The sequence below is a fragment of the Mchenga conophoros genome, linkage group LG16, assembly GCF_057382185.1.
Source record: "Mchenga conophoros isolate Kocher_MC1m ecotype Shallow Benthic linkage group LG16, M_conophoros_male_GT1.1, whole genome shotgun sequence".
Lineage (NCBI taxonomy): Eukaryota > Metazoa > Chordata > Actinopteri > Cichliformes > Cichlidae > Mchenga > Mchenga conophoros.
The window spans coordinates 25528114-25544432 of record NC_140541.1 but is presented as its reverse complement, the minus strand read 5'-3'; the positions used below and the strand labels follow the sequence as shown (position 1 = coordinate 25544432).

The 16319-nt window shown below is 37.2% G+C and overlaps 2 protein-coding genes across 4 annotated transcripts; both read right to left on the bottom strand.

Moving 5' to 3' along the window:
• Positions 1–3197: 3197 nt before the first annotated feature.
• Positions 3198–9619, bottom strand: LOC146556910 (tumor necrosis factor receptor superfamily member 5-like). Of its 2 annotated transcripts, XM_085250580.1 has the most exons (9): positions 9406–9618; positions 7888–7953; positions 7186–7323; positions 6731–6824; positions 6420–6545; positions 5602–5757; positions 5262–5349; positions 4971–5155; positions 3198–4754 (listed from the first exon to the last, which is right to left on the bottom strand). In XM_085250580.1, the coding sequence occupies exons 3-9, from the start codon at positions 7225–7227 to the stop codon at positions 4744–4746; spliced, it is 702 nt and encodes a 233-aa protein (XP_085106706.1). In that variant the 5' UTR covers positions 7228–7323; positions 7888–7953; positions 9406–9618; the 3' UTR covers positions 3198–4743. The 2 variants fall into 2 exon arrangements, with proteins under 2 accessions (XP_085106706.1, XP_085106705.1); XM_085250579.1 differs by lacking the exon at positions 3198–4754 and having other exon boundaries at positions 4944–5155; positions 9406–9619.
• Positions 9620–10379: 760 nt separating this feature from the next.
• Positions 10380–15524, bottom strand: LOC146556909 (tumor necrosis factor receptor superfamily member 5-like). Of its 2 annotated transcripts, XM_085249256.1 has the most exons (11): positions 15482–15524; positions 15095–15187; positions 13635–13772; positions 13254–13347; positions 12964–13089; positions 12272–12427; positions 11892–11979; positions 11601–11785; positions 11470–11507; positions 11323–11374; positions 10380–11222 (listed from the first exon to the last, which is right to left on the bottom strand). In XM_085249256.1, the coding sequence occupies exons 3-11, from the start codon at positions 13674–13676 to the stop codon at positions 11218–11220; spliced, it is 786 nt and encodes a 261-aa protein (XP_085105382.1). In that variant the 5' UTR covers positions 13677–13772; positions 15095–15187; positions 15482–15524; the 3' UTR covers positions 10380–11217. The 2 variants fall into 2 exon arrangements, with proteins under 2 accessions (XP_085105382.1, XP_085105381.1); XM_085249255.1 differs by lacking the exon at positions 15482–15524 and having other exon boundaries at positions 15095–15460.
• Positions 15525–16319: the final 795 nt, after the last annotated feature.

Sequence of the window (16319 nt, the reverse complement as noted above, 5' to 3'; positions counted from 1 at the left end):
GGGTCGTTTGCGAACGAGCGCTAGAGACGCAGGCGTCACTGGAGAAAGAGAGATGTTCAGATGATTGTTTGCTGGCAGCTGGAGATCAGCAAGGTCTCCAGGACAGGTCTGGAGACTTAAGAGGTTTCGAATAAATAGAAAAGGCTGAAATAAGCCATTTATCCACCTGATCAGACGGATTCAATGTCAGAGTCACAGCAGATTCTCTCTAATGGCAGCTTTACAAACACATCAGCTCCCAGTGCTACATATCCTTACATGGAGACAGCTGCTCACACTCACCCCCTCTGTTTATGTTTCAAGGCTATACAGCGTGAGAGATGTCATGCTGGAATTTAAGTGCAGAAGCTTTATTCTTTTTACCATACTTTCACTTTATCCAGTTATTAGATCAGACTGTTGAAAGGAAAATCAAATGATGAGTGTTTTCTGCCTCCAGCCTGTCAAAGATGAGGATTGACTGCTTTTCTTACTTTAAAATCAAAGAGACCCTGAGTTAAGACAAAGAAAGATGCTGACAATGTGAAAACCGAGCATGCAGCTTACTTTAATTAGCACGTTTTTGTTGTTTGTTTGTTTTTAAAGAAATGTTCCTATTTCCATTTTCTGGGTACATTTTCATGAGGTCTAATTAAAAAAAATGTATATATTTAATATATGGAGGCGTGTTTGCATCCACATATACCTGGTCTTTACCTGTAGTTCAGTGAGAAAGCCAGCATCCACCGGTCCTACTTTGGCAAAACGTCCTACCGTAAGTAGTTTATGCACATTTCTGTTGTCACAGAGTAATTCCAACACAAATTTAAGTAGGTATTACGGTTTGCCACTTAACTTTTCCCATCAGACTATGCTTGTAGCTCATATTCATAAAGCCAGGACGGTTTGCCACTTCATTTTACCCGTTAAACTATGCTTGTCGGTCACATTCACAAAGGTAGCATGGTTTGGCACTTTACCCATCAGAGTATGTTTCTAGCTCATATTCACAAAGGTAGGACGGTTCGCCACTGGATTTCGTGTTGTGCGCATGCGCAGAAACAACGGGTAGGGTAGGATGGATTCCTAGAACACCCTGTCAACTTGGCCACAGTGTGCCCCACTCAATTAATGGCTTACCTCATTGTGAACCATTCAGACATCGAAGGAATAAACATTTTTGATATTGAACTGAAAATAAGTCAGTTTGCAGATGACACAGTAATATTTTTTAAAGGATAAATCAATACTTGAGAAAGCATTGAATGTCATTTCAATTTTTTCTAAAGCTTCAGGCTTGTGTCTGAACCTAAAGAAGTGTGAACTTTTGCCACTTTATGATTGTTTGGAAAATAGCATGAGGACGATTCCAGTGAAAAATGAAGTTAAGTATCTAGGCATCTATTTAAACAAAGACATCAACACTAGAGAATCAAAAAACCTAAAAGACAAAATTGATGGCATGTCCAAAACACTAAATCATTGGTTGACGAGAGATATTACAATTTTTGGACGCAATCTATTATCCAAATCAGAGGGCGTCTCAAAGATGGTTTATCCAGCATACTCACTATACATTACCCCGAAAAGTATTAAAAAGATTAACTCTATAATCTATCAATTCATTTGGCGCAATAAAACACATTACATTAAAAAATCACAACTTGTCAAAGATTACGCTAAAGGTGGTATAAAGTCAATTGATTTTCAATCAATGGTTGGAGTATTTAAAATAAACTGGATAAAAGCCTTCCTCTTGAAACCTGACTCCATATGGTTCCATATCCCAAAAAATATTTTCAAAAAGGTGGGAGGGTTGGATTTTCTCCTGAAATGTGATTTTGATATATTGAAGTTGCCTGTGAAACTGTCAGAATATCATAAGCAGGTCTTGTATTGGAAGATGGTGTTTGCCCATAACTTTTCACCACATTGCTCCACCTTGTGGAATAACAGAACAATTAATAAGAAGTCATTGTTTATTAAAGAGTGGTTTGAAAAAAACATAATCTTTATAACAGACTTACTTGATGAAAGGGGTCAGTTTCTCTCAGTGGGTGTTTTTAATGCTAAGTTTAACATTCAGTGTTCCCTTAGAGAATATGACAAGGTTTGTAAGGCAATCCCTTTACCTCTGTTGAGTTTGATTCAAGGTTATTTGTATTACTCTAAGGCACAAATTAGTCTACCTTCTTTACATCTAAACCAGATTCCTTTGACGGATAAAAACTGTAATAATAAAACCATGAACAAGATATTTAAAAACAAATTATTTCACAACTTTAACAGTAACACAAAACTAAAAGGGAGTAATGTTAAAATAACGAACAAATATACGCACTTTTTAAAATGGCCCATCCCCCCCAAAGTCAAAGAAATGCAATTTAAAATAATTAATGGATATTACCCAGCAGCTGAAATGCTTAAAAAAAGGTTTGGGTTTGAGGTAGAGCCATGTGGATTTTGTTCACAAAATGTGGAAAGTATTGATCATTTGTTTTTTTCCTGCTCAGTAACAACTGACTTTTGGCAAGATCTAGTAGACTGGTTGAGTATAAGAATAGATGGGATGACCCCACTGACTCGAACACAAGTTTTATATAATAATGGTGATCCATCTAAGGAACTGTCCATGCTACACAAGGTGGTGATAATTATGGGCAAATACCACATACACAAATGCAAATGGCAAAGTAAAAGACCTTCCATAACTGTATTGAAAATTGAATTAAAATCTTTTTTGTCATCTTTAGAATTACTGAGGGATTCATGTAAAGAGGCTGCTTTGATATGCGACAATGGGACTCAATCTCTATCCTTTTAATGATTGTGTTTTTGGTGTACTAAGTAAGCCACATGTATGTTAAAGTGATCGCAGAAAGGAAACTGTTTTATGTCATAAAAATGGCCTTCATATATTTATGTATATGTATATATGTGCTTTTTGTTTTTTGTTTTTTTTGTTTTTTTCCTATTTCGTTTGGTTTCTTATTCAACCTATTCAAGATGTTGTTGCACTAATGTTGTCTCCCAACGAGAGATTGTAATATGTGCATAAATTTAATTAAAGTATTGAACTTCTGAAGTTTGAACTTCAGCAGGTCGTCTTCACCATGTCTAAATGAACTGAGTCGCTGTCATGTGACTGAAATGATCAGGCCAATAAAGTGGCAGACGAGCAGATATTTTCATTATTATTTTCCAGTTTTAATAATAATTTGCAGGTGTGCTAGCATCAGCAAAAGTATATGTCACAGTCAGTGGATAAAGACAAAGTTTTCCTATTTGCAGAACTGAAGAAGCTTCTCGGATGAGAGGTGAAACGTCTTCAAGCAACTTAAAGAAGTCCAGACGCTTTTCTTTGCAAGCTCCTTTGACTATTTGCTGTATAAGGTCACATAATCTGTGAGATGACAAAACAAACACTGGAGTCTGCAGGACTATTTGGACCGTAACTTTATACCATGAAAACGTGGCCCACCAGAGGTAAAATCAGCCATGCACACACCATTTAAGTGGATAAAAACGACTGAGTGGGCTCAGTGTCTCTTAAAAGTCAAGCCTAATGCAGTGTCTTAAATATGCATTCCTTACAATGGCCAGCAGGGGGATACTTTGGTTGCACAATGAAATCAAATTGTACAGAAACCTTTGGGAAAATGACCTTACTGCTCAGTTATACTATAACCTCAGTAATCAGTTTTAAAATTGGATCATGGTTTCATTGCATTAAATAAATATTTCATATTTGTGGTCAACCATGTTGGATACTGTAGAGACAAACATATGGTATTCTTAAGAGGAGTGGCTACCCCGTGATTGACAAGTCTCAACACATGAGCCTGCAGTCTCAGTTTCTCAGTATGAGCAGAGATCTTCTAATATAATCAAGAACTCTCAGCTGATCTTCTTTAAACAACAGTCCATAAAGATTTGGGAACTGAGGAGACCAGCTGCTGGACCTTTGGGAGAGGAATATTGTCCCATTCTTGTCTGATATCGGATTCTAGCTACTCAGCTTGTCAGCCTTTTGTTTCCCCCCTTCCCAACTTTTTGGAGATGTGCTGGTATAAAATTCAAAATGAGCTAGTATTTTTCATTAAATGATAAACACCTTAGTTTAAGTACTTGATATATGTTCTGCATTTTACTGTGAATACAATTTGGGTTTATAAGATGTGAAAATCACTGCATTCTTTATTGTCAAATGCACATTTTACACAGTGTCCTGACTTTGTTGAAACTGAGGTTACTAATCTGGGATGAAAATCTCCATAAAAAAAACATGTGTACTTATCCAACAGTCCATTAAAAACCACATAAAAAAATCCAAAAAATAAAATAAAAATTTTCTGATGCAGAAAGACCCGCCGGGACTTTGAGACCTTATATACTTTACTATACCATATTATTATAGTATATATTAATAATATACTACATAAATTATTGTGACATACAATTTCAATTGAATTATAAGTTAGCATCATCATTATACTTTTTAAAGTTCAAAACTTTTAAAATAAAATTCTTTTTAAAAAAAAAGAAATTCTTTAGAAAAACACTGGAAAGGTTTAGAAGATACTCTAAACTCTTCCTGTGATAGCATCCATTTGTTCATCATGATGCAGTAAAGATTATGAATCTTCTATTCTTTTGTCTTCAGATAACGTCCAGTTTCCAGGTAATAATTCGGACAGCAGTGAATCAGGGAAGTTTCTAGTTTTCTGTTCACTGCAAACACGATGTCTCAGCATCCAACTGGAGTTACAGCACGTCTGCAGGCGGAAAGAAATTAGTGTAAAATATTATATTATATATTATTATATTATATATATATTATATAATATATATATAATATATATATATATTATATATATAATATATATATTAAATATATTATCTCACTGATAATATATATTATATATATTATCATATATATTATATATATTATCAGTGAGTATACCATTCTCATTGTTCTCTGTTATTCTCACCTCTTTTTGGACACAGAGTCTTTCTTTTGACATAAATAACTATAACTATAACTATGCCAATAACTAAAATCGTCAACAAGCAGCCAATGATGATTGGGACCACATTATCCTGATCTTGTTCTTCACACTGAGCATCAGTTGTAGCATTTCCTGGTCTTATCAGCTTAAGGTTTAGGGATTCACATCTGGAAGGACAGAGAGACACTTTACAGGAAAATGTACAGATGTGCCACAATCACTGCTGCTGGAACAAATCAGACGTGTCTGTATCTGCTGTAAAGCTTCACTTACGGTCTGTGTGGCCGGCAAAACTTTAAAGTCCCATCTGAAAATGTCCCATTGCTGCAGTCAGAGCACTCAGTGTCTCTGAAGGCTGTTCCTGCACAAACATGATGTTTACACCATTTTCAGCATGTACATCACGTAGGATCAGTGAGTGACTGTGACATCGGAGTAATTACACGTGCCAGGTGACTCCACCTTTGATTCTGATTTAAAAAAATTTAAAAATACAAATATGATCCTTCTAAACTTTACTATAAAGTTAATAACACCTCATTCAGAAACCACTGCAAGTAACAAACAGATTATTTCATCCAGGTTATTTACACTACAAGCATAAGAAACCAACCTGTTTGGCTGATGTATTCTCCTGGTTGACATTGCCTGTGTTTGTGTGCTGCCATGCAGCTACCAGCTGCGACGTCAACACAGTAGAATCCATCCTCTGGTTTACAAACTGTATCTAATGTTGATGTGCATGTCCTGTTCTCCTTCAGACCAAAACCTGTGAGCATGTAGAGAGGACACATCTTAGAGAGACAAGGCCGCGATGGTTTCTACACGTGCAGGGAGGGATAGGGAATATACACTGGACATAGGATGTTGAAGATGGAGGTTTCAGGTAGGAGGAGGAAAAGAAGAGCATAGACAAGATTCATGGATGTGGTGAAGAAAGAGATGGAGAGATGGTGTGAGAGAAGAGGATGCTAGGGATTGGTGAAGAATGAGCCAGAGGGGTCACTGCTGTAGTGACATTATGATGTCATTCATCAAAAGTTACTTAAGATTATTTTGATTGATTTACTAAAATTTTGTAATAATTGACAGATTGAATGATTTGACATATTAATTAAAATAATACATTTATAGAAAACGTTAATGAAATGATGCTTCATTTTATTTAGGTGGAAATCTAAAGGTTAAGTGGAGGCAACATCATATCGCAGAGCGTGAGAGCTGATCATGAGTTCATGTGGAATATCTTGAGGCATAATTACTTAATCAGTTAGTGTGTTAAACATGTCGCCAGTTTGTCACATTCATTTACATGCAGTCATACATGTTGTAAATCAATGTCAAACCATCTTTAACTGTATTAATTCTTACATCACATTAACAGCAGAACATGCAGTAACAACTTCCCTAGTTTCATAAATAAAAACCTACTTAGGTCACAGATTGTGCAGTGAGTGCATTGTTTGAGTCCACTGGGCTTATCCATGTGGGTTCCACCCTCGCAGGCCACACAGGAAGTGTGTGCAGTCTCTGTGCAATCTGTCTTGACTCGATTTCCTGTTATAATAAAAGAACGGCAGACTATTTTCAATGCATATTGTTTTTACTCATATAAACTGTGAAATCTTTAGAGTTATAAAGGTATGAAGTTGAACTTTTACATACAGAGAGACAGTAAAGAGCAGGACTCCATGTTTAATAACCAAAGTAAAATCAGCCTCTAACATTCAGCTGGATCTTACCTGCAGGACACTTTTGACAGCATAGGTCTTGTGCTTGATACATTGTTGAAGAACACGAGAGAGTGAGGACACTGAAGACTTTCATCATGATTAACTGAAAACAAAGAAAAAGGAATACATTTAAAAGTAGAAGCACGCTTCAAACTGAGAACTAACAGAGAGGAGCAGGAGGTGGAAAAGAAGAAAGATATGAAATGAAATGCACAACAACCTGAAAATGAGAGCCGATGAGTGAAGAAGGAAGATAGTGAGGATTATGATATCAATTTAAAGGAAAAGTAGACAGTATGGGAAATTACATCATGTAATTCACAAGGTGAATTAAACACATGCAGAAGTGATTCAGAAAATACTGAGTGGGTTAAATAGTTGCAGACAAGGAAAAATATTAAGTATGAATTAGTTACATTAAAAAAAAAGAAGCTTTTTGTAAGTTTGTATGAAAAATATTTTACCAGCAACACTGCAGCTGTCAAAGAATTTCCTCCTGAAGTCATTTTATACAGCAGAATGAAGACTTTCCTGAACTGAAGACCGTCTCACTGAGATTTGCAAGGAGATGAGCTGTATGATCTAAAACAGCAGGAGAACATCTGAAAAAAAATATGTAAGTGAGCAGCAGGAAACCTGGTTCATGCGGATATTAAAACCTTACGGTACAGGTTAAAAAGTAGTATCTTGTTGTTTGTTTATCATAATTAACCTCCTAAGACCTGATCTCTTTCATGGCATGCATTTTTAATTTCTCTTTGCTATTTGGGCTGAATGGGACCCGATGGATGTAAAAACAAAGAATTATCTTTTTACCTGGTTTTGCCCTACAAGGGCCTCATATGCACATATGAGGACATTTGTTTTTAATTTTAAAAACAAATGTCAGTGGATATCAGTGGATATCAGTGGATATCAGTGGATATCAGGCCCTTGTAGAGCAACATTTAGTATTGTGGTCTAGACAACCCAAAATGTGATGTTCACATATGTGGATGCCAGGTCCTAGGAGGTTAAAGAAAAAAAATATTTAAAGGAACAACATATTGGGGTGAGTGAGCATAAAGTAAAGTTGTAGCATAAAGAACAAGAGGACATAAAATAAAATTGTTGTTTCTGGTTCCCTGGTCCGTATTACAGGAAGCGGGTTTACGGCAGGAACCTACCTGCAGATGTTCTTTGACAAAGTCTTCACTTGCTGTTGCACCTGCAGCTTGTTTAAGGTGTACAGCCTGTAAGAACAGAGACAGTGACGACCGTATATTGTGGATTCACTACAAAATCTATAGGATACATCTTTCCAACACTGATAGGCAGCTGTCAGGTTGTCAGCAAGTTCCTCTGCATGAAAGCATTTACCATAAGCATTCAACTTTCTTGGTCCATGAGATTAAAGTGAGGGCTCAGCTCTTTATTTGCCTGATGACGGAAAGCTTTCACTCATTACATACAGATGTGCTTGAATCAGCTCACTTAATTGAACTAATTTTAATCAACTCTTAAGGAAGTCAAAACTCAGAGTTAGTCATCTCAGATTTCATCATTTCAGAACAGGGCCCTGTTGTTTGACTCATATAATATGCAGAGACCACTGAAGAACTACAGTTTTATGGAAAATTGTTCAAAGGAATGATCTTGACTTTATTACAGCTAGCATATTAAAGTCGCCGCCCTCTTTCAGCTGCTCCCTTTCCAGTCCCTTGCCTCCTCCTCTGACACACCAACCCTCCGCATGTCCTCCTGCTACATCCATGAATCTTCTCTGAGGTCTGCCTCTTCTCCTCCTCCCTGGCAGCTTTATATTCGACATCCTTTGTTCAGTACATCTAGTTTCTCTCCTTTGCAAATATCCTCAGCTCTGCCTCTCTAACTTTGTCTTTCAAAGCGGACCCTCTGATGTACTCTTTCCTCCCTCCTAATAACAATATTAACATCTTCAACTCTCCAGCTCAGTCTCCTGTCATTTTGTCAGTACCACCATCTCCAAACCATACATTATAGCGGGTCTCACTACCATTTTGTATACCTTCTTATCACTCTCACTCTCAACAGCATCCATGGGACGAATGAAGTTAGGTGAATCTGAATCATTTGCTATTATCTTTCTGTCACAAATCCCCCTAACACTCATCTCCAACCTGCCTGCACCGACTTCATCACTTTTCTTGTACACTGTACATTGCTATGGATATTTGACTCCAGGTAATTAAACTCATCTACCTTCACTATCTCTATGCTCACTTTCCCACCTTCCTCACCTGTCATTCTCGCACATATTCTGTCTCCAGAGAATACCCCCACCTCTCCAGGCTCGCTTCCACTTTCTCCCTACTCTCAGTACACATACTTCTCTTCTCTTGGCACCCATCATATACTTTCTCTAGATCCACGAAGACACAGTGCAATTAACTTCCCCTTGGTCATCAATACCAAACTATTAAATCTAATAATTATATCCGACAAAGTTTTTGCAGAGATCAGTTTGGTTTAGATAAAAGTCTGTATTGTTTCTTGTTACAAAGCATTGCTTGAACAGGACTTTGGTTACTGTTTTATTCACCGTTCACTTTCTACGGACCTGCTTTCTCCACTATGGTCCGCAGCCGCATTACAAACAGCCGAATAGCTGCTTCGTTTAACAGCCTGTAACCAAACATTCTGTAGAAGTGATCTAAGGAACTTACCGTCAGCGGTATAAGACGAAGTTCGGAGAGTCTCCGTCACAGCGCACCGTAGGCTGAATAGTTCAAGACGCACTGGAAAGTAAACATCTGCCGTTTCTTGAAAATTAAGCTTTCAAAAACAACGGCTAAGCTTCAGGGAGAAAGCGAAAGTGCGCAGAACATGCAGAAGAGAACAAACGCGCAGTCCGTCATGACATTATATGGCCGGTTTCTTATGGAGGAGTGTCGAGTTGGGAGCGGTCGGTGGGTAATAGTGCCAGAGGCAAGGTACACCTTGGGCAAGCTGCTTGTTTCATGACCCAAACAATTATTCACACTCACATTCACATCTATGGGCAATTGAAAATTTTGGGTCCAATTGTAATTGATTAACGCCACATTTGATTGAATGTTTAAGGATATGTTTATTTAATTCATTATGGGACTCGTAGACCTCCATATTTTCCTACTGTACTTTCATTTTTATATGACCTCTGTGAGGTAAAAGTGGCTGTCATACACTATGATGAGCTGGAGCAGACTAATTCTGAGAGTCTTAATGAACTTTAAATGAGCTTTAACTCTTTAAAATCTCTTCACAGAGCAAACAGATGCTTTTCTCATATATATTGGTACTCTTAGAAATGAAAACATTTAGTATAGATGAAGAAAAACAGAAGTCTGTCGGGTTGCGTAATTCTGAACTCTTGTCTTTCAGTTTCACTTTGTTTTGCTCAGTGTAAACATCTCTAATGGCAGAATACACCTTACTATTACCTTACTACTAATAAACCTTACTATTCATTTCTGAACAGTGATCAGCCCATAATGGAAAGCTTGTGTGCCTAAATGTAACTCCATGACGTACAGAAACATTACACACACTGATTGCTTTTTTAATGTAATAACAAGTTCCTTAAACTGATGTGACTTTAGCTGTATTGTGAATGACATGAATCAGCTTTGTGCTCCAAAATAAGAGGAAATAAACTGTATAATATAAAAATGAACTTTTATTGCGCAGAATTACATAAATAAAATATTAAAAAAGTCTTTTCTTCAGCTTCTTTAGATTGTGGTATGATCTTTTGCTGTCACTCAAAAAACTCAGTCACAGCAGCATCACACCGAAACAGTGCACATGAATTCAAATGTATGGGATGAAGCTCCTGTTACTAATGCACTATATCACCTTCATCTGATTTTAGCTGTTATCTGGAAAAAACCTATCCATTTTCTATCATCCACACTGAAATATACTTTGACCCAATAAAATATCATTTATTTGCCTTTCTTTGGTATGTTTTTGGTATGATACTTGAGTATGTTTTTACTTTCTGCTTTCACACCACTGAACAGACTGAAGAGGACTAGAAGCTTTCCTAGCTGACATGTATAAATGCAGCCTTTTCCATTTACTGCTGCTTTATACAGTACTTTTATTCCTCTACATTGCGCCATCCATTATCAGAGAGGCCTCAGTTTCTATTGATGTTAGGCACAATGTGTGATGTGGTGGTTAGTAATACTTGGGCACCACAGGGACGGTCCAGTCTCCATTCATGTTCACTTTGTACACCTCAGATTTTCAGTGCAACAGTGAATCATGCCACCTGCAGAAGTTCTCTGATGTCATATAGTGAATGGGCGGGTTAAGGGTGAGCAGGAGTCGGAGTCTAGGGAGCTGTCGGGGAACTTTGTGGAGTGGTCGGGTAAAAATCACCTCCTTAATGTCAGCAAGACAAAAAGAGCTGGTGGTTGACTACTGGAGGAAAAAACTGCGACTAGGTGGATCAAGCAGGTGGGGTCTCTTCTGTTAATCTTCATATAGTTTCACACTGAGGAGAGAAAGATATTCAGTTAAATAGCAAACCTCTTGTACGTTTGCAGAGACATCAGGCAGTGCAGGTTTGAGTGGATAACTCATGGCCATCTTACCTGGTTTCTCATTCAGTATTTTCAGTTCTATTTCTGTTTCTTTTTCTTCATTCTTAGTAAAAAACAAAAAAACGAAGACATAATTACTTTGATAAATCAGGTGTTGCCATCCGTTACAGTCCACACTCCTGTGATATTCAAACATACCTTCCTCAAGTTGATTAGGTGTACAATTATTTTTTCGCCTTTGCAAAAAGAAAAACAATTTAAAAATTAGTGTAAAAATATTATTTTCTATATAGATCATGATAAGATTTTCATTGTTCTGTTACTCTCACCTCGTTTTAGACATCCAATCTCCTTTCTACAGAGACACAAAGCTATAAGTATCACAATTAATAAAATCAGTAACAGGCAGCCAGTGATGATCCAAGAAAGAACCACATTCTCATCTTGTTCTTCACACTGAGCATCAGTTGTAGCATTTCCTGGTCTTATCAGCTTAAGGTTTAGTGACTCACATCTGGAAGGACAGAGAGACACTTTACAGGAAAATGTACAGATGTGCCACAATCACTGGTGCTGGAGGAAATCAGACGTGTCTGTATCTGCTGTGAAGCTTCACTTACGGTCTGTGTGGCCGGCAAAACTTTAAAGTTCCATCTGAAAATGTCCCATAGCTGCACACAGAGCACTCAGTGTCTCTGAAGGCTGTTCCTGCATCAACACGAATATGCACCATTTTCAGCATGTACATCATGAAGGATCAGTGAGTGACTGTGACATCAGAGTAATTATATGTGTCTAATGACAACCAGTTTAAAATACATCTAAAAACATTTCCTTGTTTCAGTTTCTAAATTTGATCTTTCTGAGTTCATTCATGTGGTGGAGTGATGGAGAGCAGCTTTACTACAAAGTAATAACACCATATTGAGAAACCACTGCAAGTATGCAACAGAAATATTATTCCATCCAGTTTATTTACACGTAAGCACAAGAATACAACCTGCTTGGCTGATGTATTCTCCTGGGTTACAGGGTTTGTGTTCTTGTGCTTCCACACAGTGAACACCGTCATAGTCAACACAGTAGAATCCATCCCGTGGTTCACAAATTGTATCTGATGTTGTTGTGCATGCCCTCTTTTTCTTCACATTTAAATCTGTGAGCACGTAGAGAGGACGCATGTTAGACAGGATGCTAGGGATTGGGAAAGAACGAGGCAGAGAGGTCACTGCTGTGGTGATATTATGATGTCATTCATCAAAAGTGACTTATGGTGTTTTTCCTGCTTAAAATTAGACACTATAACAGTGATCAACATTTAATCAATTATTTTAAAATTACTGATATATTAAAAGTTTGTAATAATTGTCAGATTGAACAATTGAACATTTTAATTCAGAAAAAAATATTTATAGAAAACATCAATGAAATTGATGCTTCCTTTTACTTTGATGTAAATCTAAAGTACGGTATATTATCTGTAGGCAACATCATATCGTAGAGGGTAAGAATGTCAAATCAAAGCAATAGGACCCTTATAACAATCTTTACTGAATTTCCCGGAGGAACCTAAAGAGCACGAGGAAATAAAATAAAATGTTCTGTCTGTCTGTCTATCTAACACTTTTAATTCTTATACGGCAGTAACAGCTTCACTAGTTTCATAAATAAGAAATATGAATAAAAACCTACTTAGGTCACAGATTGTGCAGTGAGTGCATTGTTTGAGTCCACTGGGCTTATCCATGTGGGTTCCATCCTCGCAGGCCACACAGGAAGTGTGTGCAGTCTCTGTGCAATCTGTCTTGACTCGATTTCCTGTTATAATAGAAAAAAGCAGACTATTTTCAATACATGTCGCTGTTACTCATCTAAACTGTGAAACATTTAGAGTTATAAAGGTATGAAGTTGAACTTTCACATATAGAGAGACAGTAAAGAGCAGGAGGGAAATCAGCCTCTAACATTCAGCTGGCTCTTACCTGCAGGACACTTTGAACAGCACAGGCCTTGTGCTTGATACATTGTTGAAGGACATGATTGAGTGAGGACACTGAAGACTTTCATCATGATTATCTGAAAACAAAGAAGAAGAACAAAGAATACATTTAAAAGTAGAACTAGGCTTCAAACTGAGAATGGCTCGACTAACAGAGAGCAGCAGGAGGTGGAAAAGAAGAAAGATATGAAATGAAATGTGCAACAACCTGAAAATGAGAGCTGATGAGTGAAGAAGGAAGATAGTGATGACAGCATCAATTTAAATGAAAAATAGACAGTACAGGAGGAAATTCTAGCATGTAATTCACACAGTGATGCAGATGTGAGTCAGAAAATGTTGACGGGGTTACAAAATATTTTACCAGCAACACTGCAGCTGTCAAAGAATTTCCTCCTGAAGTCATTTTATATGGCAGAATGAAGACTTTCCTGAACTGAAGACCGTCTCACTGAGATTTGTAAGGAGATGAGCTGTATGATCTAAAACAGCAGGAGAACATCTGAAAAAAAAATGTAAGTGAGCAGCAGGAAACCTGGTTCATGTGGATAAAAAGTTAAATGTTTATGATTCAGGGTAAAAAATTGACTTGCTTTTTGTTTTTTGTTTAATTGTTTTTTTTATAATGAAAGAAAAAAGTATTTAAAGGAATAACCTGGTGGTTTGCTTACAGTGCTTAACAAATATATTAGAACAGAGATATTTTAGAGATCTGTCAAAAAAAAACTAAAACTAAAACTTATATTCTTTATTATCAAACAAATAACAAACTAAATTCACGATTTTACACCCACATTTGAGCTGACACGCTTTACTTCACTGATATTATTCATAAATATTATCCAACCACTAAAACCAGCTATTCTGTAAGTAAACAACTATAATTTGGATTCTAACGTAAAACAGTATACTTTAAAATTCATGGAAAACAACAATATGTGGATTTCAGCATTAAAATGTGACTTTTGCTTAAAGAGGTTGTACATACTGATGTAGTAACCATGAGAGAAAATTAAAATAATTATCATTAGTGTTAATTTAGGGCAGATGTGGCACAAACGTTAGAGCACACGAGGAAATAAAATAAAATGTTAACATTTTTTAAATGTAGATCAAGGCTTGAAAATATGTATTTCCCTCACAAGCTCCATGCTATTGTAAAGATATAACAACATTTAAAAGGAACTTTTTCTTGAGGAAGTCAAAATGTAGTTAATTTATAATCAGTTCAGAATTTAAAGTTAGAGTTTGTTAAACGTGCCCTCTGGAACATGGCCCTAGTGTTTGTTTTGTATATTATGCAGAGTTCATATAGAAATTATAGATGGCTGCCGTGCCTACATATCAGCCTAAGTCCTAATCACCAAAGAATTTCACACAGTACCACTCCAATGAAAAATGTGTGACAATTATTTCACTGAATTATCAATAAAGATCATTAAAACAGTAAAAACTGTCATATATTATTCTGATTTTTTCTGGATTGTTAAATAATATCGAGTTTGTGGAGACAAATGATCAAACGTGAGGGCAGCTTTGGGCCTTGCCTGCTTTGAAGCTGCTTCAGCCTTTGTCTAACTTTCCTTTAGTCAACTGTAACGATTGTAACTTCAAAGTTTTTGAGTAACTGGCTGGATTTAGATACAAGTAAGTATTGTTTCTTGTTACAAACCACTGCTTCATTTACTTCTCTAAAAAACTCTTTTCTTCACTAATGTCTGCAGCTGCATTAGCAACAATTTAATAACTGCATCGATGCTGCGAACACCTTCTGTATCAGATCCTATAAACAAACATCATGCAGAACTGATTCAAGAGTCTTACCCTCAGCGGTATAAGATGAAGTCTTTAGGTTTCCATCGCAGTAAATCTTTGCTGTTCGTGAAAATTAAACGATTAAAACGAAAAGCAGCTTCTCTGTGAAAGTGAAGGTAAAGAAAAAATGTTACAGAGCATGAAGGGGAAGTCCGTGTGAACTATGGAAGTGAAGGTACTGCCTATCACAGCACAGTTTCTCTGTGAGCTTTCTCTCTGTTTTAGATTATCTGTGTTACTTAGGCCACAGGTGGCTGCTGAGTTATGTGAGTGTCTTGAGTTATGATTCGGAGTGGACGACTTAAAACCTGACTAAAGTCTCTTTAGAGCTCTTTAGGGCAACAGAGTAAACACAGAACACAGAGCTTTAAATCCAACCTGGCACCTTTCCCGTACCAGTTTTGGGACTCTTTAAGAGATGAAAACTTTCAGTGTAGATGAAGAAACGCTGAGGTCTTCTGAGAAGACAAAAGAGCTGGCAAGATTCTGGGGAAATTCCATTATCTTTTCTTTCGGTTTCACTTTGTGCTCAGTTTAAACGCAGCACAATACACAATGAACTTACTGTTCATTAACTTTTTGTAGCAAGACAGTGTATGCAAACACTTTTTGGCTGCAATATGCTGTTTGACACAACACAGCCACAAAGTTACCTCTCAAATGTCTCCTGAATGCAAAAATCCTCTCTTTCTCTCTTCAGCACATACAGGGAACAATAGTTGCTCATTGTAGGAGTCATACAGATTTTAGGTACAGACAGCAAACCTTTTACAGTGAGCAAAGTGCATTTGTGTGTCTAATAGTGTGTGTCTAAAACACAGAAGCAACAGACTCACTGATTTCAGCTGTCTTTTATATAATAACAAGTCCCTTAAACAGCTGTGACCTCAGCTGGATGGTTACAGAAATGCAATAAACTGGGGATGGTAATGGGGTTGCCTAGCAGTAGCAGCACTCTTTGTGCTGGTTTGGTGAGTTGCGTCTCCATCCCCATCCCCCTCACCCCTCAAGTGGGTTCATGTAGCAGGGTCTACCAGGCATTAGACCTCAGCAGTAAGATGTGGGAAACGTTTCCCACTGGACAGCAAATTATTTGCTAAGGCAGCTATCCAGCCATCAGGTTGAGCCTTCAGGTCTTTGGAAAGTGCTGATCCCAGTGCTGCACTCTTAGCACACCATTAATGAAAATGTTTGCACCAACCTGTCTTCATAGCCCAAGAAAAACATTCCAGAC